This window comes from Myripristis murdjan, chromosome 2 (genome assembly GCF_902150065.1).
Source record: "Myripristis murdjan chromosome 2, fMyrMur1.1, whole genome shotgun sequence".
NCBI classification, from domain to species: Eukaryota; Metazoa; Chordata; class Actinopteri; order Holocentriformes; family Holocentridae; genus Myripristis; species Myripristis murdjan.
Genome location: NC_043981.1, coordinates 6,891,966 through 6,917,500, shown reverse-complemented (window position 1 = coordinate 6,917,500; position 25,535 = coordinate 6,891,966). Strand labels below are relative to the sequence as shown.

The window sequence follows — 25,535 nt, the reverse complement described above, 5'->3', positions numbered from 1 at the left end:
TGTGTGTAGAGCTCTCTGGCTTTATTCACACTGCAGCTGGAGGCGTCCCAATTTTGATTTTTTTTTTTTTTTTTTTGTCCTTCACGCATATGATGTGATACTGATCTGATGTTTTCTACTCTATGTGAGTAGCAAAAAGCTCCATGTAGTCATTTTTTGTTTATTCTTGTCCATGTGTGACAGAAAACCTGATCCTGAGTCTGACAACCTATGTGAAATCACCATCTTACCAAGTCAGTTAGTCTAATGTTCAGTGTTAAAATCTTGTTTTTCTTCCAATGCGTGGGAAAAATCTGCTAATGGGATGAGATAATTTCAGTTGTTTCCAATGCAGTTTCACTTGTTTCAGGATTTTTCTTTGAACAAGTGTAATTATGTTGAAACAAGGCAGAATAAGGCAGTCCATGTCCGTCAGCCCACTAGGATCATGAAAATGACACTCGATTCAAGAAAATTCTGGAGAAAATAAAAGTTGATTTGCATTGAAAACAAGTGAGATTATCTCATCCCACTGGCAGATTTTTTTCACTCGTTTTGTGAAAAACATGCTTTTTAGCACTGAATATCAGACTAAATGGCTTGTTAACATGGGGATTTTGCAGTGTTGATGTTGGAATTTGTTAGTAGTGCAGTGACACTACACCTTGTGTCCTTCACCTGTCATAATTTTGCCACCCATGGCAGTTTGGCTGAGCCAGCATTAGCATGGAGACGTAACAGTAGAAAGGAAGCCAAATAGCCGAGTTGACTGGTATTTGCAGAGATGCCTCAATTCACATACTGCAAACAAAATGTGTGTGAAACTAGCGGGAGAAGCACAGATACAAAAATGGAGTTGATGCCTTCTGTTGTTGTTACTGTGCGCACGTCTTTTCACACTGGCACTGGATATGGGTTACATCCTAGAATAGATAAGAACAGTCGTCCCAAAAAATCAGATGTGAGCAACAATTCACATTTGAGCATGAAGGCCTTTAGTGTGCAGTTTTTTGTTTGTTTGCTCTCTCTCTCTCCCTCTCTCACATGCTTTTCTTCTCTCTACGTAATACTTGCATTGCCCCAAGGACATTTTCTTTATTTACCTGATGCCGCGTTCCCCCTCTCCATCACTGAAAACATCACAGCCAAATGCACAGCCTGGCTTCCTATGGAATCAGCCCAAAAAAATTAAATAAAAAAAGACACAATGCAATACTCACCAAGTGTCTCGGTGTCAGACTTGAATGCATTAAGCTCGTAAGCACAGCAGCAATTTTTGAATGCAGATGAAAGGTTCCACTCTGAAACACTGAGAACTCATTTTCCAATTATGAAGAATAGTGTTTGAATTTCTCCTCTCCTTATTTATAAAATGGAAATATATAATTTTGAGATAGTCATCTTGCCTCAAACAGCTCATAACTTGGAACTTTCATGCCAGCTATGATTTTTTTTATAGAGTAGATGCCGCTTTTATGTTCAAATGGCGGTATAACCCAAGATACAATACAAGACATCAATGCTGGTTTATGTATATATATATATATTATTTGTTTTATTTTTTTTATTTATTTTTTTTTTTATTTACAGTACCAGCTATAGAAGAAAGGTGGACAGCGGTGTTTTTCTCAGTCGCTGGTTAGTGCGGGGGTAATTATCCATACTGTGATGAAAGAATTTTCCTGTGTACTGAAAGGCAATTACGATTATAAATTGAAGAGTAACATGACTCCTGTCAACAGAGTACATATATATGCCTTCAACCTGTTAGCAGTTGATGAGTGAGCCTGACGAAGCTGACAGATGAAGTATGTTCACTCCAGCATGAAAAATGAAATGAGTCTGAAGCCTGTCAGTGCACGTTAAAGCCGTACGTTCATCTTATGAATAGATAGAAACGCAATGACGTGTACTGGTTTAGCATTTCAGGGCACCTTTGGTCAAAGCAGAGCAACCTATACTTCGTATATCTGACATTCCTTCAACTTTGATCCATTTCCTTCTGTGCTTCGGTGTGAGTGTTACACTCCACTGGAGTCCTGAACAAAGGACTCATCTGCCACCACCACCACCAGTGTGCAGACTTTCAGTTTTTGAAGTAAGTGCAACAGATTTTTCTAATGGTGAGCATAAAGGATACAGCGATGTATGGATTTCACCAACACAGATTTGCACATTTTAAGTTACTGTACAGTGAGATTTATAATCAGCTGGCTCAAGTTGTGATCCATGTTCTGCGCTCCACTTCCCGTGGGCTTCATTAATAATGCAGCCTCACACTTCTGCATTTCACATCTCAAAGCTTGCTGGGTAGCACATCGCGCTGTGATTACCAAACAGTGCAACCTGTAATAGTATCCTACATAAAAAAATGAAACAAAAGAAATCCCCTTTACCACAGACTAATCCACTCCCTGAGTATTTTCTTCCCTCGAACACAAATGCATTCACGCATTCTGGCACACTCACCAATCCCCAGGAGAGTGCACGTGTCCCTGCTGATGCAACAAAATGGGGAAATGGGGCGATGGAGGGAGGAGAAGGAGGAAGAGGATGGGGTGATGGGGAGAGTTACAGCAGAGGGATAAGCCCCCCGGAACTCTCTAATTATCTGTGAGGATCAGCAGTGCTCAAGGATGCATAAGGACAGGGATTTGACCGCCAGATCCAGTGGGTAGGAAGGCCTGATTGGATTGGTCTCAGATCTATAACTAGAGACGGCTGAGGCAGTGGCCTGTTAGCACCAGCATATATGCACATGCAGATGAATGGGGATGGTGGAAATTCACAGGGTTTCTCCTGCTGCTCAGGCCAACTCATGGCCACATGTGTTTCTGAAATCTGTTGTGTTTGCGTGTCAAAAATGGAAACCAAATCATACTGGATCAATGCAGTAATGAGGATTATACAAAAGGACGCAGGAAACAAAGGGGGATAATATCATTATGTTACTGGTGCAGGTGTGTGTTGTGTGTGTGTGCGTGCAAATGTGCGATTGTGTTTGGACATTTACATGCAAGCATTTGCACTTGCATACATACCCATTTTCATTATTATTAGCGCTAATGTAATTGTTTCATCTCGCTTTTTCCTTGGCATGTAGTGCCACCGGCATTAGGGTGCTTTCAGACTGAGGTTTTTGCTGATGTGAAAAATGGCAAGGCGTGTCCGATCTTTGTGGTTGCAGATTTTTAGGGGCAAAACTAGAGACAATCTGATATATAGAATATATTTTGGCAGGACCACAATGCCACTAACAAATGCACTCTGTTGTCAGGGTGATATTGGTTGTCAGTGTGAATGTACAATGACAGAAGCAAGAAGACAGGAAGACTTGTACATGCATAGGCCTGTAGTTATATTTCTCATTTTATCCTGCTATTGATGATGCTCCTTTATTAAAAATCTCCCTGTGGAGTCTAAGCACTGAAAACTTTCTTGACAAGACTTAATTACCACTAAATCATTTGTTGTAATAAACATTTTTCTTTACTTTATTCATTATGTCTCTCCTGATCGAACCAGCATTTGCCTTGCATTGAGATAAAGATGCATTTGTTTCAGCATCATATCAGCCACATCCTCTGTCCTTCTTGTTATGTGAAACACAAGAAGCAAATCTTTTGCCCACTAATTGTCATAATAAAGCCACATACTGTTATTTGGTTGAGGGTGGAGCTAAAGCGTTTGCTGCAATAGAATGATAAGCTACACGCTAACTCTTTGCTGTCTCCAAGTTGATTGGACAGAATGATAAAGAATCCACTAGTTGCCCTGAGCACTTTGTGCAAAAGTTACAATATTTTCAGATTTTGTACTTGTAGTGTGTGCATAACAAATACACCAAAATCAAGGCAATGGCAGTGGATTTGTGAGGCATGTGGTCTCACTGAAATGAATTAAAAGCTGTGCATACATGCCATAAAATCCGCCAGATACAGCCTCACTGTGTTTTCAGACCAAATGCGAAGCAAGTTTTTTTCGCAGCAAGATTACATAAAAAGTCAATTCAAAGACGCAAATAGACGCCAATCCATGTTGAATGACGCAAACTGCATGAAATTACATGTTGTGAATCACACAAATGCAAAATTGCGTATTGACATGAATTGATTTTTTTCAACACCAGTGGAAAATTCACAGCCACCTTGGCCCATGTCCATCAGGTGAAAATTCACGTTGCATTTGGTCTGAACACACAGTCAGTGTTTTCTGACAGAATGCAGATGCTCACTGGCTGTTTTTGAACAGAATCTGAACTCAGTGCAGCTTTTACTGATACACACTGGTCGTCACTATCGGTTGTGCCCCATCACAAAAGAAAAGGCATTAATGAACAAATGGAAAAGTATTCCTGGTAGTTTGTGATCTTCCTGAACTATGATTTAACACTAAAAAGCTGTCATCATCTAGTAGCAAAAAACGCCTGGAAATTCAAGCTAGCCAGCTATGTCGATTGATTATAGCTTAATATAGTTTAGCATCGCGTCACATTTTATTTTTTTTCACGTATTTGTGCATTTATTTATTTATTTTTCATGCATGCACGGGCCCCTTATATGTCATGTATCTTTATATGTTTGTAAACACGCACATGCATGAATGTGCATCCACATTATGTTAATGTGTTCTGTTTAACATCATCAAAATAGCCAATGAATCGAGAACGCTCCTGTAGCAGCTTACCAGGATAATTACCCGCTGTGATTAAAAATTATAACTTCTCAGTGTCACAGTATAAGTATTAGAAAAATTACAGGCATTACTGTGAAGGCTGTGTTCTGCACTGGTTGGATCACTGCTCAGTTGATTCAAATTAGGATTGGATATCCTCTCATTCTCATTCCCTCCCTCACTCTGCTTCTTCTGCCGTCTCTCTCCCCCTCTCATTTTCTCTCTATCTCACTCTCTCTCTCTGTTTATTTCACCTTTTGAACTCAGAAGCTGCTGAGCTGTCGGTGAAACCCATCATTAATGTCCCTCAGAGCGGCCCGTAGGCTATCTTAAACTACACAACCCTCCAGGATCTCACTTGAGCACTGCTAATTGATGCTTGGATAACATCATCCCCTAGTGAGGACTTTAAGCTAAGTTGCTACAAATGTCATCCTTTGTCACACCTAATTATTGATTTGTTACCAATAGCAGGGTTTTTTTTTTTTTTTTTTTTTTTTTTTTGCATTTAATTGCTTTTAGGGTTTGCAAATGAGTGACTTCCTGGCGGCCCCCCTCCTCAAAACAACTGAACAGAGTTTGAAACTGAAATAGATTGTGCTAATCAGAAAAAGTTATATTTTCCTCTTCTAATTCCACCACAGCAGCCAAAAAGATTATTGACATTTGCTCATGTAAATTTGCCAGCAGTGGCGTTTATTGCCTGCACAGTGACATTTTGGGAGGATCTTGCCATCTCACACGGGAGCTGAGATCATAGTAACGGAGCTTAGATAGTTTTACATTTGCCTCAGTCTCTTGAGGAAGGTATAATTAAGAATAGTGGCAGGCAAACATCAACTGCTGATAGGTTCCAATATTGTTTTAAAAATCCACTCCTGCCGGGGGAATTTCACCCTCTTCACTTTCTTGCGCTTTATCTTCTTCTCTCTTGTACGCATGCATGCATCAGAATCCCTCATAGGGTATATACACAACCGGTCTCAAAGACGCACACACACTCATAAACACGTGTCAGCTCAGGTTGATGGATAGGAGCATTTTTCCCGCGCTGTGATTCCAGGATGGCTGAATGCGGAGTAAATGGGCCTGCACCCAACTGCCGCGCTGCCGCTGAGCCGATGTTATATGTGTCACATTATGTCACATTTACCTGGATCGTTCATTAACCAGCCGAATACGGCAGTTCGAAGCTTATTGGTTTCTGTGGTAACACTTTAGAGGTGCTGCTCACAGGGCATTATGGGAAATCATTCAAGATGAGATAGTATGCCATCACAGTGCATTATCTACAGCTTTGCAATGTGCTTTTTTTCTGTTTATGTTCTTTCCATTCTCCAAATCAGTCAGAGCCTGTTAAAAGAGCTTTATAAATTTGACTCAATTATGACACCGTAGATTAGTATAGATTTTGAATTTGTTTTCCTGAAAGCATACAGCATATGGCTCGGTGGAGTACTTAGTTCTGATTGGTCAATCGCAACATTGTGTGGGCTGTGGGTTTGATATATTTCTCAGCAAATGAACTCTATTTACTTTTTTAACCATAATAGCAAACAGAGACACCTGCTGAAGCCAAAGAGTCACTACAATATGGTTAGCCTTTTAAGTCAATGATGGAACGGTGTTTTTTTTTTTTTTTTTTGGAGACCGATATCAATACCAATATTTGTAAGATTCAAAATACAACTGAAAAATCCAAATCTAAATGCTAACTGAAAGTTGTATTGACACACTCCTACGAAAAAAAAAAAAAAAAATCTCAATCAGCCAAATATCTGCAGTAAAAATATACCAATATTGAATTTTAAAGCTGATATTGACTGAGCCTGATAGTCGGCTGCTATATCAGTGCATCCCTATTTGGCATTTATTTGAGTAACATGAAGGAGAACTACAAGGAAAACTATAATGTGTAGAGGGCTAAAGGAAATGTTCCAAAGCTTCTAGGCATCCAGATCAAGTTGTTCAGAGCACAAACAGGATCTGTGGACTGTTTGTCTCAGGCTAATAAAATAATTTCAGTTAATGTTTTCTGGCAAATTATTGCTTGATTTCATCAGCAGCCGTGTAATACGCGGGAAATTGTATCGATGGGGTTTATTTGGTGATTATGGCTGCACATTACATGCGCCTCATACATACTGAAGGAAATGTGCATCTGCACATGCACTGGCTCAATCTCATGCCCCCTGTTTTCTCTCTCTGTCACTCTCTCTCTCTCTCTCTTGTTTGGCATGCCCCCCCCATTCTGCGACACGCACATACACACATGGACACACACACACCGCACAGCATATGACGGCACCACCTGAGCAGGCCCATTGTGCATGCCTCTTATCAGACTGGTCCCAGTTCTTGGCACGTGGACGGTCCCACACTACTCACATTGTTGTCTCCCCCTCACCCATTCGGTGGGCAAGCGGGCTTTTCGAAGGGATGCACCACATGCAGCGCTCTTATCTCTCCCTCTGGAAACAGACACTTCACCTGCTTCCAGATGTGCGGTTCTTGTAAGGAACCATATTTTTTTTTTTTTCCCCAACACAAATCCCCAAATATAACTCATGGATACCCAGAACCGAGCTTTGTACCTGTAAGAGTTGTGCCATTAAAATTATCCAGGCACTTAATGGCCGCCATTGCCTCCTAAACAAGTGTAAGCCAATGTTGCCTGGCAACAAATGCAAAAGAAAGTATATCTGAATTAATTCCTAGACCTCCATAAATTATAAGTCCTGTGATTTTTCTGAGATATATCAGATCTCTTGAAGACCTAAATGGATTTGATTAGCTGTTGCGCTCCATCATGCCCCTCCTCCTCCTGCTGCTCTTCCTGCACTTACGTTCCAACTTCTGTCCTTTCTACCCAGCATCCTACATTTCACAGAATCTATCTCTCCCGCTGAGGTGGACTACTCCCTGCAGTTACTCACCACTCCACTTGTTTTTCATGCTTTGTTTCATTCTTTGTTTTCCTCCATTACTGAAGACTTAGATCTTTAGTCTTTGTTTTCTCCAGCTAGATACAAGGTGCTAATGGTTCACAGACCGACAATGACCTCGTCTGTGAAAACCCCTTAGAGAACTTTTAGCCTCTGAAAACAATTCAGGACTCTGCAGAGATGAAAAAGAGCAGAAGTGGAGTGGAAAGGAGCACTGCCAAACAAAAAAAGGCAGACTTTATCATTCTCAGTGGCTAGCAATGGGTTGGAAGAGGATAAACGGATAAAGAATGGCCTCTCGCGAAGTCAACAAACCATGGCATAGTCTTACAAGTTATTTGGCTGCGCACTTAAAAAGTACAAAAGCTTTGAAGCTATTTTTTCTTAGTTTCACGCTCACTTCAGTTTCACATTCACACTCTTTTCCTTTTAGGGCACAAGAACAAAGCAGAACAGAACAATTAGCTCTAAAACTGAACTAAATTGAACTTAGTTCTGAGCGGTGCTATTCAGTTAATTTCAGTTCCACCAAACTGAACTGAATTTTTAAGCACAGAACACAATATTGAATACTGTTCAGCACCTGCAGTATATTATCAAAACAAGGTTAGCGAGTGAAAAAGTATGGCTGTTATATCCAACTAAGATTAAAACGATAGCTCACCTAAAAACTGATATTGGTTACTGGCAATGTAAGTACGTAATTATTGCACTTGCCCAAATAAAAGACAATATTTTTTATCTGGGAATTACATCTGAAAAAGTGAGACATCCTATATTCGAGGAGTACTACATGTCATAATGCATTCAAAACAGCAGGGGGCGACGTTGTGCTAATTAGGGCATGGGATGCAGTTTCCCCGGAAAGCATAATCGGCGGATTCAAGAGGCGCTGTATGTAAAAGCCTTGGAAAACGAAAAATGACGTTCTGTTGGAGGAGCCGGTGGAAGAGAATGACGATAGTGAGAGTGAACACAGCGACGTTTGCCTGTTAAGAAAAAGAGTTAGGCGAGAAGAGGTCCTATTTTTATTTTTATTTTTTGTCAGCTTTATTACAATCTAGGCTGGGTCAGATTTGTTTCAATTTCTATACTGGCCTACAACTAGACTACATGTTTGCCAGTTAATGCACTAATATACTGCAATATTTAGATTGTTTGTTTCTGATTGATCTAAATAAATTAGATTTAAATTAGTAAAGTTAAAGTTAAAGATGTAAATTAGCCCACCCTTCTTTATTTATGTCTTTGTTTTTGTCAAATAAAATGATTTTGTTTGTATTACATTAAATTTGCTCCTCAAAATATTTTCCCAAAAACTGGTGCTGAAAAAGGAGAATCGTCCGACAGAATATTCTGGCCACTACGGTATGCTCTACTTGATAATTCAATGCAAATTAATTGTTTTAAAGCAGTATTCTTTTTTCTGAAGATCGCACACCGTAGAGTCATAGAAACCACAGTCATTTTAGCAAAAATATCCAGTTGACCAGATTACTCAGTAACCATCCATGCATCTTAAAACTGCTGTTAAAACTTATGAGGGGATTTGGGCATTAATTTATAAAATAATAAATAAATAAATAAAACGTAAAAAGCTAGCTGGGGGGATGTGTAAGCAATGGCAGGAAGCTAACAGTTAGCATTAGGGCCAGTATCCAACACAGCAAGAGCAGTGAAAGGAGAACAGCATCACCACTGCCCTACACACCACTTAGTAAATAAAATAATATCATGTTTTTGTTGTTGTTGTTGTTGTTGTTTTCAAAATGGATGACCTGTAGCTTTAATACTTAAATATTTTCCTGTGCCACCTTAATCAGAACTAGCACTGACTGTAGAGCAGCACTCCCCTCTCACCTTAAAGCACACTCTCACTCCTGCAAAGCTGCCAGCTCCCACTGAGCACCTTTTTCTTTGTCTCTTGTTGCTGCTGAACATCTATTGAAAAGTTATGTGAAGTGCAGCGCTTTTTTGGCTAAAACTTTATTTTTAACATGCACCACTCCATGCTCTCAGGGCTAACAACACGCTCTCGGTGCTGTTGGTGACGTGCAACACCCCATCCTTTTCATAGAGAAAAAGAAAGTGGCTCTGTGAGGAGAGGCTCCTGGTGGGTACTTAACCTTAACGTTCCTATGTAGCACATAGCTTACAAAGCGCTCTGCATGCTTTGAAAGCTTGGAAAGTTACTGGCAAAAAACACGGGTAGATTTTTTGTTGAAGACAGAGTTCAAGTACATGTCCTCTGAAAACTGAGGCTTTACCTGAACTGAACAAATACAGAGTTGCTGTTCTAGCTGACGACGACCTTTCATCCTATCTGACCCAATATCAACATTAACATTGAAGTTTTGCTCCAAAATGAGACAGTCTAGAAAGTGACACTTGTTATTAGCAAAATGATTGATGCCACAAAATTAAAACAAATGAAGGCACTTTTGAAAGGATGGAGGGTAACTTGTGTCCTTTGGGGACAAAATAGCGCTTCCACAGGCTGAATCATCTATATTCATGCGATAATGAATATTGCTTCAAGTGATCATTTTTCTTTCTAAAACTGATATGCAGTGTTTTGGAACTTAGTTCTTCACTTGCATGAGACTTCAGTGCAGTAAGGTAAGAGTTATGTGGGGACAGTATGTGTGAATCAAAAACTGTAAAGTTTATTTTGTGATGCTTTTTTATGACATCACTTTACAAGATGGTAATCTTTTTTATGTGATCATGAGCAGGAGGGACAGGTATTTTACTTTGAGTGCGACTTCTGGGTCAGGCAGTAGAGCCAGGTACCTTGGAAATTTCTCGCTGCCACCTTATATTTCTTTTCCAAGTCATTCTCCATGGAGTTGCATGGCTCTATCTCAGTGTCTGGTCTCATAGCTTCACAGACTTTGAGGTATATGCTCCTGCCAAATCCACTGTCTCACTGCCAAATCAGGATGTGCTAAAGGGATCTGATATGAACTTTGGAAACCTTCTCTTCACAGTTTTAGAGTTATCGGATCATTTTTTTACCATCATCACATTAAGGGCTTGGACAAAGAGTAGACAGAAGTGAATTTTGTTACTATAAACTTTAAATGTAAATTCCATGTCGCGGTTCTGTTTTGGACTTTGGTCATTTTCTGTGTTTCTTGTAGTTTGTATTTTGCTCCCGCTCTTTATGTCTCTCATGTTACCTCTGGCCTTGCCCAGCTTGTTTTCTCCTTCACACCTGCCCCAAGTTACTCTTGTTATTGTTTTCACCTGTGCCTTGTTAGTTTACTTCCGTTGGTCTCCAGCCTCTTTGTCCATCCTGTCCCCAGTGTTTTCTCCCTAATTTCTGTCTCTGCTTCCTCACCAGCTGTGTCTTGTCTTTCTGATTATTCCCTTGTGTATGCATAGGTGTAGTCTTGTGGGTATCTCTTGTTGGACCGTTGTGGTTGTCACCCTGCGTGTTGCCTGTGTTGTGCCTGCCTTCCATCCAGCATATATATTATATTCTCTACCTCAGTCGTGCTTGCCTGCTGTCTCCAGCACTTGGGCCCTCCTCCCCTGCTCTCCACATTGTGCCATTCCTATGTGAATGCAGTAACCACTTCTGGTCCAATTCATTCAGCCTTTTCTCTTTTCCTCAGTGGGAAATGGACAGTGCACACAGGTCTAATATGACCCAGTGTCAAGAGTTTCTTGACCTTCATGCATTCTGTTCTTTAATGAAATCTCAGTTTTGTATTTCCCTCTATTAATTCTAGACTCCTTTTTGAGGCTTGAGTCGGGTCATTGAGTTACCTCTCCCGAGCTTAAGATACGCTGCGTTTATGCTCAATACAGAGACGCCATTGTTTGTGAACAGACACATAAAGGTCTGTGTTCTTTCTTTTTTTTTCTTTTTCATGTGTTCATTTGTTTGTTCATTCATTCACACACTCTTACACGTCGTATCCACTTGGTTGTTTTGATTAAAAACTCATGTACGGTACGCATTGAAGTGGAGGGAAGGGTTTGGATCAAGATTTCTCCAGTGGTAGGTAATTGCTCTATCTAATCAGAGCGGTGCTAGAACACTGTATTACACACTGACAGAAACACTGGCAGACTTTGGCTATTGCTCCCTATACCTTTAAATGAGTCTTACAGCTATTTCGTTGTGTGTTAAGATGGCGTTAGAAATGGTAAATTGTAGGAAAGAGTATTGGTAGATCTGAGTCTTTTTTTCAGTGTGTAAACCCAAATGACCCAAATACAATTAAAATGCAACAATGTAAACAAAGGAATAAAAGCATCTGTGATCACACCCTGATGTGCAGTTAGACTTGTCAACACATCATCACAAAAGTGATCTGCATCTCTCTCTCAGGTCTTCTTTTTCACTTTTTTTCTCCTTTTTTCCCATACTCGGCCTCTGCAGAGACAAACAAGAAACTTGCAAATGTGAATGTAAATGTTAATGTGTTTGTTGATAAGCCAGCACTCGCTGAGAATTTCCTGCATAACAAGCTACCTGTCTAATTTACAAAATAAATAAATAAATACATAGTGGAGATACTTGTTATTAGCAAAATGATTGTTCTGGAAACTGGAAGAAAAACACAAGATGAATTTCTCCTTCATTTTGTACATGAAGGTGTATTAATCTGATTGGAAAGTCGCACAAAGTAGTCCTGCAGTTGCTCCCTCCATAGGAAAACAATGGCTCACCCAGCACAAAGTGATTGCACCAGTAATCATGTACCGGCTCTTGAGCTGGCAGGCAGATACTTTTATTCAGTCATTGTTTATCTGGGCTGGTGCAAGCAATAGTTAAGGACTTTATTACTATTTTTGCTCAAATCCTGCACAATTTCTTCAAACAAAAGAATGGTCCATAATTCTTTTGATGAAATGCAAGTTTCACAAACAGACCCTTCAAAGAAAATTCTGCATGTCGCTCCCTCCAGCCAATCAGGGAAGCACTTGGGAATAGGACAGGGACTCCCCCTTCTTCCTGTCAATCACACTCAGGTATTCTGTGTGGGAAGCTGTAAACAGATGGGTTATTGAGAGCATCATGAGAGGGAAGAAGAGGTTGGATTGCACTTTTTGGCTGCTGGTTCTGACAGAATTCTTATGTTGTTTTCCAAACTCACCCATGGCAGGTTTAATTAGCTGCTCTTTTTGTTTTGTTTGTTGTTGTTGTTGTTTTAGATGCAGGCTCCTAGATGATCTATATGGATTATGTAACCACATTTCCAATTATATTTTTAGGCTCCTCAAGACTTGGGATTGTAATACTTAAGCAAGGTTTAAGTGGCACAACGAGCATGACCCTCATGACCTGAAACTGTAAGGCTGCCCCTAAATTCTCCTGTGGGACCCTGGCATTTATTCCCCAGAGAGGCTAAAAATTAATTGGCTCCTTGAGCTATTGTACGTTCCTCTGTCATGGCGATGGCCTCCCCTCATTGCCCCGTCACTATAAGTCGAAGTGTATTAATGGAGTGTGTGGGCCATCGATTCCTAATTCCTCTCGATGTCGACGTCAGGGATAAATATTGCATGGTGCAGTCGTCTTCGGGCTTATTGTAATCAGCATTGTTATTGATTGCCTGCCCGGGCCCCCAGAAGTAATCTATTTTAAATACACTTTCAGTAAGGGGGGACCCTGCCTTGTCCCACTGCATTGTCTTCATATTGGCAGGGCTGCTGGGTGTTTATGGAGAGCTAGGAAAGCAGCTCAGGAGCTACTTAGTATGGCTTAAGTGGAAAGAGGGACAGAGGATGAGGAAGTGGAAGAAGTGCACCTCTGTTCACCCCACACTTGTCAAGTCATGAACTGGCAGTGGAGAGAGAGAAAAAGAAAAAGAGCAATACTGACACAAAAAGACAGACAGATAGAAAGATTTGGTGAGAGAGTCACCAAGTGTGCTTTATGCCCTTTTGAAATATGTCTTTTTTGCGTGTAGGTGGTCTCCGGGTGGTCTTTGTCACTGTGTGTGTGTGTGTGTGTGTGTGTGTGAGTGTCTGTACGTGTGTGTCTGTCTGCGAGAGGCCGGTGGATGATGGATGAGGGCTCAGCCAGCGGCGAGCCAGACGTCTGCACTATCGATTTATCCTCACATTCGTCTGAGAGGCGGCACAAGGCGGCTCGCCACGGCCAGCATTTCAACACAATCTGCCTCTCTCAGCCCTTTGTGCGGGACGCCTCAGTATGCACACACACACAGATATATTTTCACCGGTTTTGCTTGCTGCATTATTTCAAAGTGGGCAATGATTCTCTCGCACCAGCGGAGGTGTGGAGCCCTGTTTGAAATTCTTCATTGTCTGCTGAGTACAATGACTGCTTGTCTCCTCACCGAGGTGTTTTTATTGATCCACCTGCAAAGTGGCATCCACTTGTTTAACATCCAGTCTAATACACTTCAATTGGACTGGCCGTGCCTGTCTGCCTGCTCTTCTGGCTGTTTGGCTGGGCTGTGCACACGGATGACACAGGAACGTGCGCACGCGTGTGTGTGTGTGTATGTGTACGTGACAGCACGGGCACTTGTGTGTTTCTGTTTTGAGAGGGTTAGACAGGGTGTATTTGTGTGCGTGTCTGTGAGTGTGCCTTTAGCTAGTGTGTGGTTGTATTTTCTGGTTTTCTGCCAGTGGAATAATGTGTGTGTGTGTGTGTGTGTGTGTGTGTGTGTGTGCCCACTCACACAGGTGCAAATGGGTTTTTGTGCGACTGTCAAGAGTCCCTGCTACATCCAACCCATTGAGCAACAAATTAAGGCTGCAAAACAAAGTTGCCATTTGCTCCGCTCAAGGCTTTGTTGTTTTTCCCCTTACTGCTTTGCTCATCGGGTGTTCATAATCAACTTTAACAAATTGGAAGGACATTCATTGTTGTCCCTGCCTAGCCATCTTGAAAATGGCCCTGATTACAGGGGACACAGAGGCAACATGTCAGAGAAACAAACTCTCTTGTGATTGAACAAGTTTAGTTGGACACATTGCAAGAAGAAGTTGATATTAATGCAGCACAGTCTCATATTCTCCCAGCACAACTAACACATCCAATAACAGCCAGTGGTGTCTTGGTGTCTGCGCTCCATTCACAATTGGAGTTGGCAATTCCCAGCTGGTTGGTCAGAGTTACCTCCACATGTTGGAGTCACCCATCTTAGAAACAGCATGGAAGGATATTGGACACCTCAAGATTTTATTTGGCTGACATAAAATACTGTTCTTTGTGCAATTGCTGATGTTGTGATATCTGGTAGTGTTATACCCCTTTTACACAGACCAAAAATCCAAATTGCATGCACGAATTGTGTGTAAACAGGTGAAATAGGGTTCGTTATCAACTAATTTATGACCCACATACTGTAGGTGCAATGATACGTGACATGCTCTACCTTTTTAGGAAGGCAATCCTAACCTCAGTGTAACCTGTGTAATATTATACATTACCAATAACCCACCATCTTTTGGATTGGCATCTGCCTTCTGTTCATATTGTTGTTGAAATGAGAGATCGCCAGAGCAGATCACTAGACAAAAAGCTGGGTTTCAGTCAGGTTGGAAGATTGAGTGTATAGAGCTTGAGCTAATGTTAATAGAGTCATACTTTTTTTTTTTTTAGCAAATAAAAAACCCATGTAAAGTCCACCATTATAAGCATTTTGATGAATTTATTTTGGTCATTATTTTTCAGCTAAGACACTCGTCAAGATAAAACCATTTCCTTTGTTAGCTGGTGTGGCTCTGCTCATATGACATTCCAGCTATGCTCCTGCTATTCATTTTGTAAAGTACATGACAGATCCATGTAGCATAGGCAGGCCAGTGATGGGAACACGCTCTTGATTTATGACTTGGGGGGGGTGTTCAGAGGCTGGCCTGTGGATTTATTTGCCGAGATTGTTTCATTATACCATGCTTTAATTATAATAGGACTGTTGTTTGTTTTTGAAGTGGTTGCCATGGGACTGTTAGTGTTACAGCTACAGCAAGAATGACACAGACTGGACTGAGCTTACAACCTCCCACGGCAGAGCCAAGGAGATACATACTGTTAAGTTAACATGACAACAGGCAGCAAGCCACATCAAATGAACAAACACACATCGCCTGCGTAGAGAAATCTAAAATGCTAATGGAGATGGAGGCTGGAGGAAGGGGCAAGGAGTTTAAATATGAGGCTGTGGTGGGAGCAGGCAAAGACTCAATACTGAGCCAGTCAGATCTGTTACACTGAAAAAAAATCTTCATTTTAATAAGACATTTAGTCTCATATCCAATGTTAAAGAATCTACCTGCGGGAGGGATAATCCCACTTGTTTCCAATGCTAATCAACTTGTTTCTAGAATTTTCTTGACACTAGTGGGCTGATGTGCTAGATTTACTAAATTACTTGCTAAAATGGCGATTTTTTTTCATTCAAACCACCACGGTCCTGGTAACCTCTGGTTGGAGGTTGTATGGATCAAGTGACTAAATGACTGACATCCCATCCTGAATTATTGTGATGCTCCATTAAAGGCGTGCTGTATATTGCTGCCAAACACCATGGTGATGCAACCTCAGAAAACTGCATCTTGGAAAAACTTGGGACACAAAAAGAGTTTCCTAGTTGGGATTATGACTTTAAGGGTTATTCCACTGCATTTTTGCTTGTTGGAAGAGTTTGTTAAAATGTGTTAAAGTCTCTCTCTTTCTCTTTTACTCTCTCTGTTGTTGTCTCTGTCTCCCTCTAGGAGTCACATTTTTGACTTGTAATGATCATGAAAGTTTGTACATTTAAACATCTTTGTCTATCTGCTGACATTTACTGCATCACCTATCTGAGACTGTTCAGATTACAAAACGAAATGATAAATGTGGAATTCACCTTGTCACCTCTTGCCTTTCTCTACTCCCTTCTGTTTTCCCTCCTTCCACCCACTTCGCTCCCTCCCTCCGTCTCAGGGGATGATGTACCTGGAGGAGAGGAGGCTGGTCCACAGGGACTTGGCAGCTCGCAACGTGCTGGTGAAATCACCCAACCACATCAAGATTACCGACTTCGGCCTGGCGCGCCTGTTGGACGCTGACGAGAAGGAGTACAATGCAGACGGGGGAAAGGTTGGTGTAAGTGGAGGCGCGCGCGTTTGTGTGTATATGTGTGTGTGTGTGTGTGTGTGTGTGTGTTAGACTTGCCTGACTCAGGGCAACGAGACAAATGGGAGACGACTCGACATGGGTAGCAGTTAAAAAAGTATATAATATAAAAAATGAAACAAAAAAGTAATATAACAAAAGGTCAGGGCTGGTGGCTGGGGAAGGGAGAAACTGTGTGTGTGTCTGAATAACTTGTGCACCTTTTCTGTACTGCATATACAATATTTGCTTTTGTCCTTTTCCTACGAGTGATCCAGTCTGATCCAGTCTGATTTGAGAATTAGAACAAAGTGTTCTCTTTCTTGTAAAAACACAAAGATTATAGCTATTTGATTCGAATTTGTTCAAGCTGGTAAATTCTCTCTAACATCTGTTCTGCAAGTGTGTGTTTGACAGGTGAACAGGCTTCCTGCGCACATACAGAAGGGCAAAAATGAAGGGCAACATGCATCATGTGTCTCAGAAAGCCTCATTGTTCTGTTTTTCTGTCAGTATGATTGCAAAACACTTTTGTTCAATTGCGGTTAGTGTTCATTAGAGGACCATTCACGGGTGCTTCATTCAAGCAGACAAATGCTGCAGCAGATCCAGTTAGTTTTGTTTGGGGGCCCAGATTACAGTGACTAGGCGGCCCTTTTCTTTTCTTTGTTTGAGAGTTGCAATGGATCAACTGTTTTCATTCAGTTGGTTTGTCCATTGCTCCATATGTTCAATTGGAAACCATAAAGTAATTACTGCATCTTAAAGAGCAACTAAACTCCAAAACAACACCTGTGTGAAGCCTGTTGTTCTCTGTGGGTGGTGACATCACCTGCCACCAAAGACCTGCACCCTACTGATCACCAGTAGAGGTCAGGCTTGGGGTTTAGTTACTTTTTAAAGGTACAATATCTAAAAACTTACTTTCTGAAATGTGAAAATGAAGAGTTTTGTTGTTCTGCCCCCACTTCATAGTACACCCCCACACACACACACACACGTAGCCAGGCTAATGCTAACTGTGTGGAACAGGGCCAGTCTGGTCTTAGCCAGGCTAACACACAGGCGTTTCAAGCTGTTGAATGCCCAGATCCCTTCAGCCAGTTTGAAATAACATCGCCATAATGAGCAAACCACATCCACGAAACAGGAACAGTGTTCAGGAAAGAAACATAATGCTGAGTGTTAGACAAACTGCTACACTACAAAAGAAATCTCCATCTTAACTAGTCATTTAATCTATTCAAGTCAAATTTTAGTCAAATTCAACCAGATAAAACAATCAACAAGATAAAAAATTTGCCAGTGGGATGACATAATCCCACTTGTTTTCAGTGCTAATCAACATGTTTCCAGATTTTTTTGGTATTTTTCTTTTTACTTTTTTTTTTTTTTAATAAAAAACAAGATTTCAACACTAAACATCACACAAAAATGATTTGCTAAGATGGTGGTTTTTGCAATTCGCCGCTAATAGTAGAGCATTAAAAGTTTTTGTTGCATATATGCAGTATAAATTATTCATTTACCTTGTTTCCTATGGCTGCTGTAGTTCCTTTAAACATTTCTAACCTAATATGTTAGACCCTGGCCGCTTCATACCGCTGTCCCTAAGCTGTGTTGGTTGGTACTCACTGACGACATGATAAATGAGAGCTATTATCAGGAGATATACATGTTTGCTGTAAAAAAAAAAAAGAAAAAATGGACACACCATGGGGGATAAATCGACAGAGATGAAAGTAGAGGCCCTGTGCCACATCTCCAACCTGAAGCATTTCATTTCCCCCCTTCCTGTTCATTTCCCTGAAGAGCAAGAGTGTGTGTCAGGCTTCCGCAGGAAAGAGGGGGCTGTATGTTGAGCGACCAGCCTGTGTTTATATGTGTATGCATGCCATTATATGTGCTCAAGCATGTGCGTATATATGTGTGCGGTTGCTGTGTTTGATTTAGCTGTGGCTCTGCAGCACTGGGCCAGATAATTGCCTCGCTCAGCGGGCTCTATAGCTGAAAATTCCCCTCTGCAGTCAGTATGGAAATCATATGATCGTCAGGATGTGGCGATACGAGCCATCGTCCTTGTCAGGAATGTCAAAGGGCCTGCCATTATTACAGCTATTTCACACACGCTGCCTGTTCTACACCTAATTGCCATTGGGATAATGTGAGATAAATGGCCAATACAATTTTGTCCAGTATCTTAAAACGTACGCTCGCTATCGATGATCACCAGGTTAGATTGAAGCTAATCAATCGCAGCACTTGAGCAATATTGAGCAACGCAAAACTGAGCCCATGGCTGAAAGCACTGCCAATTTCTGGATATCTCACGTACGGGAGGTTAAGAGATGGGGCAGCTATTGAGTGAAATAACATAAAGGAAGATAGTCTCTCAATCATCTTTCAAATCTCTTCTTAAACTTTACTTTTGCAATATGCCTTTTATGATCTTCAGCTTTTATTTATTTCCATCCCTTTTATTTTTATCACTATCATCATGTTTTATTAACTTTGTGTATCTTTGTGTTTAACTTTCATTGGTGTGTCTTTTGTCTTTTATTGCTCTTGATTGTGAAGCACTTTGTAACTCTGTTTTGACAAGTGCTGTATACATAAAATTATTATATATATATAAAACAAATGAAAACACTATACTCATATTTTCCTCTTGCATCTTGACTCTTATTATCATCCTGCTCATCTTTCCTCCATCTCTCTATCCTTCTCTCTATCCCTCTCTGTTGCTACCAGTAGCTGGTATTTTGTGATGATAATCAGTATCTTTATATTTGAAAATTACCGTGAAAAATAAATGAAAACTATTGGTAAAAATAAATCTCTTTTTAATGGAATGTTTCAATAAGCAAAATGAACAAAGCAATTACTGCAAAAGTGAAATAAAAAAAAAAGTGAGAGATACAGTCAATTTTTTACTCTTCTTAACCTCTTTGACCCTGACGGTCCTGTTGGTGTTTTTGTCAATACAAATTCATTACAAATGCATCTTCCATGTCTGAGCTTTTTATCAAACCCACAGAAGTTTATTTGAAATTCTAGTGGAGAGCCCAAGGTTTCCAAAGATACCAAACACATCCTGCTGAATTACAGGAAAATGTGTCTAAAATGATGCACAAGATGTGAAGATATTTTTCTGTTTGATGTAATGCTGAAGCCATAAAACAATGGCATCTTAGCTCTGAATATTTCACTCAATATACATGTGATGAAGTGCTGCACCCAGTTTTTTTTTTTCTGAAACTGAATGTAAAATCACATTTTCAGAGGTTAATTTTGTTTTTACTGTGCCTTTTCTTTGTGATCTTATTTCACATTGTGTTACATTCAATTGTAAAGACTTTTTCACATGTAGTTTAGGTCGTGAATAAATAAAGCCTCATTTACTTAGTATTTCTCTCTCCCTCTGTCTCTCTCTCTGTTCATTTCTCTCTTTTCAGATGCCTATTAAATGGATGGCTCTGGAGTGCATCCACTACAGGAAGTTCACCCACCAGAGTGATGTGTGGAGCTATGGTGCGTGCATAACATTAGAATAAATTGTTTTTAAATTATTCTTCATCCCTCTGCATAGACGTCACTGTTTCTTATGCTCATAGCTGTGGGAGGACTGAGGGAAATGACCTGACTTCCTGTTTCCTTCACTTCCTGTCTGTCTCCCACTCACTCTTTCGCCTCCTTAGCAGTGTCATTCTGCATATTTTGCTCTGAATTTCTCTGACTCTTTGACTTTCTCTCTCTGTTCTCTATTTTTCTATGTACCCCACGTTCCTTCCTTCCTTCCTTCCTTTCTTCCGTCCTTCCTCCCCTCGCTCCAGGGGTGACAATCTGGGAGCTGATGACGTTTGGAGGCAAGCCGTACGACGGGATCCCCACACGTGAAATCCCAGACATCCTGGAGAAAGGGGAGCGTCTGCCCCAGCCGCCCATCTGCACCATAGATGTCTACATGGTCATGGTCAAATGTGAGAAAACACACATAAGCATACACACACTCATACTCGGAAATACTGGCTTAACAAAAAAACCATGATATCCAACAGTATCCGACAGTTAGTTTGTCTGTACATACTGTCGAGCATCAACCAAAGTTGGCACCAGCCAGTCAAGTCTCCTTCATGTGTTACATGACAGCGCTCTGTGCTTTTCTAAGATCCCAAAATATGTTTGGCTTGCAGGCTGTACTGCAGCCAAAAAGATGTTGGACTCTAGGTGCCAGAACCCTCCTTCTCTTCTTTTGCACAAATGCATTTATCATTAGATAGCCTCTCTTTAGAAATATCTGTCGCAAGGCTTAATGGAGTGAAAGCAGGGGCAGTTGAGGCATTTTTGAATGTACTGAGGAAAAGCAAAAAAAAAAAAAAAGATGTCCAACCAATCTGTTTATGACCTGAATGAAATTACAAAATAATAGGGGCCTTGGGGTAAGTGAATGGGCTTTTTTCCTATGATTATCTACATGTTACTTGTTAATATTCGACGAATGTAAAAATAAAGAAAGAAAGAAAAAAAGAAAAAAAAGAAAAAGCAACATACAGGGAGAAGAAATGCTACCGTTGTGCTCTGATATGCAAAATGTACATTTGATTTGTTAACATATGGTTGTGTTTTAACCCTGCATTGTGGAACTTGAAGAATGTCTCTTTTGGTCGCTGTTTGCGCTTATCTGCCATATTCACATGGTGGCTTACCTCACATGTCTGTGGCACTAATCATCAATAACACATTTTTCTTTGCTTGTGTTGCATGTTTCATCACGGTGGTGCAGTGGTTAGCACTGTCGCCTCACAGTGAGAAGGTCCTGGGTTCGATTCCCACCCAAGGTCCTTTCTGTGTGGAGTTTGCATGTTCTCCGCATGTCTGCATGGGTTTCCTCCCACCGTCCAAAGACATGCAGGTTAGGTGAATTGGAGAAGCTAAATTGCCCCTGTGTGTGTGAATGTCAGTGTTTGTCTGCCCTGCGATGGACTGGCGACCTGTCCAGGGTGTTTCCTTGACTTCGCCCTATGTGCGCTGGGATTGGCTGCAGCACCCCCCCCCCCCCCCCCCCCCCCCCCCACGACCCTAGTGAGGATAAGCGGTTTAGAAGATGAATGAATGAATGAGTCACTAAACTACGACTCAAATCTTTGTGAAGACTGAACTCTAATGGTGTAATAGTTGTAATAAGTTGTGAAGTTTTCATTTCGCCCCATATCTACTCCAACACAGAAAACACACATACACTCATGAGAGAGATGATTTTACGAAGAGAAGACAAAGTGGAGAAAATTGGCCTGAGAGATGGGCAGAAGGAGCGGAAACAAAGGGATTTTGTGTTCACAGAATGGGACAGAGAAATAGAGGGAAAAACAGAGGGACCGTCTCGTTGTGACTTTAGACTACCAGCTGTCAGGCGAGACCCACATTGCGGCTACAAGCCATTCCTGCTGGTTTATGGTCTACAACACCCATTTCAGTAAGACCCTTCCTCACCACCAACACTGCCCAAATCCTTCTTCATGTCATCTCCCATCTGGACTAACTGCGACTTCCTCCTAGCCGGCCTCCCGAAAAACTCCCTCCAGCCACTACAACTCATCCAAAACACTGCCGCCTGCCTCCCTCTTCATATCCCCCAAATTCTCCAACTCTAGCTCATATTAAATTCAAAACCCCAGTGTTGGCGTGCACGGTTGCTGTGACGGGATCCACCCACCCATATTTCCAGGCAGCGTCCCAGCCTCACACGCCAATCCACACTCGGTGTTCTGCCACTACCGGCTGCTTGGCTATTCCCAACCCGGCACCAGCCTGGTCATCACTCCACCGGGTCTCAACTCCGAAAGAGTTGAATAACCTCCCTCTTGAAGTCCGCAGACCTCTGCAGTATCGCTCCCCGTCTTCTGTTATAAGCAGAAAACTCATCGGCTATGTTAAGACCGGCAGCTCAAATCTGATCTGTATAGTCTGAATGAAACACTTCAAAAAATCTACGTCTTACATTTAGTGTCCTATTGTGTCTTAAAATTTTAAATCTTATTTTCCTCATAACAAGTGCAAAAATCTGCCAGTGGGATGAGAAAATGCCACTCGTTTCCAATGCTAATCAAGTTGTTCTCATAATTTTTGTTGATTCTAGTGGGCTGATCGGCCCCAAAAACAAGATTGTATGACTGAACATGAAACGAAATGACTTGGTCTGGACGTTTTTTTAAATTGTGAACATCGCTCATATGTAGAGCAACAGAAAAAACCCACCGCAAAACTTTAATTATGCTCCTCTGAGCTGCTTGTAAACAAAACAAAAGTCCCACATTAGTCATTGTAGCATGTCTGCATTGTTACTATGGATACCAGTGTGCCAGCAATATGCCAGCAAAAGTGAGCAAACAGATCAGATGTGGTCACTTTTAACTTAAGGCTTGGGCAGCCGGTGTAAAAATTGGATGTGACAATCAAATCACATTTGCCCTGCAGTGGGAACAAAGCCATAAAAAGGTGCTTCACGCCAGCCCCTCCCTCACTGAATGATATTGCATCTCTACTTACTAATTGGTTACCTTCTATCTCTCCCCCTTTTCTTCTCTATTTCATTTGCTAATGCTTTGCACAAATGTAACAGCACTAAGATGATTGTGCTCCCTATTACTGGCTGTTTGCAATTTGGGTTATCTGGGAATTTAAGCTTATTCTCCTGCTGCACTCACTGTAAGTTCATCTGAATAAGAGACTGAAATGTAAAGTGTGATTACTGTTTCCAAAAAAAAAAAAAAAACAGAAGCTAGCATCAGAATTAGCCAGCAGGTCAAGCATTGAGTCGAGCTTATGGGAGGGTCAAGTTACCTTATTAAAAGCCAGAGGGGGAAAAATACAATTGGTCACATTAATTCTAATTACATGTTGACTGTGAGCCATTGTTTGTGATTTGATTCGCCATAACACTGCACATCCCAGTAGAGATGAAATGGAGTTTGATTGCTGGAGTAATTACACCTCATTTAGGTAATGTGCCTGCGTGGGGCGTTGGAAGTGGAAATTAGATGAGAGCGGCAGGTGAAATGACAGCAATGAGGGTCAGAGTTTAAGGGGAACCATTTTTTGGATCAACAAGTGATGCAGACTATAAACTGTATTGGAAAAACCAGCGGCTTGTATGAATGAAAAATGACTTTATCTCCAAAACAGATGCACAGGATACCATAATCCCACATTTCATTTTGTTACCCCCTGATAAAAATTTGTACTTTTGATTTTGGTTTACAGTTGCATAAATGTACTGAGGTGACAGCAGTGGGGATATTGGGAATTGTCATCATCCTTGTTCATTTTGTGATTGTGCTAACAGCGAGGAGTAAAATCAAGCTCTTCCACTTTTTTTTTTTTTTTCTGGGAATCCCTGGAGTCTTAGACACTGCAACAGAAGCAGCATAAGGAAATCAGCAAATTCATACACGTCCTGTTTTGCTCGAGCAGTATTAGCCTAGAGGAGAAGAAAGTGGCCTTGTCACTGAAATGAAAACACTCTCCTGTGGTCCAATAACTAAAGCCAAGAAGGTGCCCTTGAGCAAGGCACATAACCCCCAGATGTAACCCCCAGTTTCCAGCAGTAGAAGACTGTGATTGTAATGGACAAATATGTCAATAGATAAAGGCCTATATATTATTTATTTAAACAGGTCACATGGCTTAACTCATAAGCCTACACAGATTTAACAAGCATGAACTCTATTCTTAGATCTGCACATATTTTTATAGCTGATCTTTTTTTAACTGGCAATATTTAAACTGAAATGAAATGTTAATTTACTAAATAAGATTATTTTCCAGTCGCAAGCTTGATTTACCATCCATCCATTTCCCAATGCAGGTTCACTTGTTTCAGGGATTTTTTTAGGAATATAGTTTCCTGACATATGTTACAGAAAAAGAAAGAATAAGGCAGACCCACCCACTGATATCAAGAAAATGACACTTGATTTGAGAAAATTCTGGAAACAAATTGATTAGCATTGGGAATAAATGGGATTGTATCATCCTTCTGTTTTCTTGTCCTGCAAATATGGTTTGTTCAGTTTGGAGTGATATTCCTAAAATGTAATTTTATTATGTTTGAAAACTAAAAAGAAGCACATCTGCATACTTGAAAATTATGCTCCCAGTACTTTTTCACGCTTTTTGGTCATAAAGCCTCAGGCATCAGTTGGGAACTTATCCTTCCTTTTTGTATCTTTATTTATCTTGCACCTGAAGCCAGCTTGCGGTGAATGTGCACACCAATTTCTCCTTTCTGCTTATTATGTTTGCACACACAAACACACAGGAGGATGGAGGAGGTCAGAACTGTTGAAACTGAATCATGACAAACTGCCAAAGCAATAGCAAATCAACAGTAATCTTCGGCAGAGCGAGACAAAAAAAACACGATAAAGGTTAAGCTAACGGTTGAGAAACTACAAGATTAGACCATTTTGTGGACAATCGATACGTTGCAAGGCTACTCAACAATTCCAGAACAGAGTGTTGCAGGGAAAATACAAACACACATATATACTCTACTCAACTCTCCTTATTGCACTTACAACTGCAGTACTGACAGTATCACTTCCTCTACTCTCTTCCCCTTCCCCACAACGCCCTGTTGTGCTCTTTGCCTCCTTTTATTTCCCCCTCCATCCATTTTCTATCACCCCCTGTCCTCTCCAGGCTGGATGATTGACGCCGACAGCAGGCCTAAGTTCAAGGAGCTGGCTGCCGAGTTCTGCAGAATGGCCCGTGACCCCCAGCGCTACCTGGTCATTCAGGTTCGTTTACCCCAACAGGCTCAGTCCTGCAGCACTTGGAGATTAAGA

At 41.0% G+C, this 25,535-nt stretch overlaps 1 protein-coding gene across 1 annotated transcript in view; it reads left to right on the top strand.

The window, feature by feature from the left end:
- Positions 1 to 25,535, top strand: part of LOC115375849 (receptor tyrosine-protein kinase erbB-4) — a 149,487-nt gene that overhangs the window by 117,442 nt on the left and 6,510 nt on the right. The window contains exons 21-24 of the mRNA XM_030075430.1: positions 16,519 to 16,680; positions 20,145 to 20,220; positions 20,523 to 20,669; positions 25,390 to 25,487. Of these exons, the coding sequence (XP_029931290.1) occupies positions 16,519 to 16,680; positions 20,145 to 20,220; positions 20,523 to 20,669; positions 25,390 to 25,487 (483 nt within the window). The remainder of the gene's footprint in view (positions 1 to 16,518; positions 16,681 to 20,144; positions 20,221 to 20,522; positions 20,670 to 25,389; positions 25,488 to 25,535) is intronic.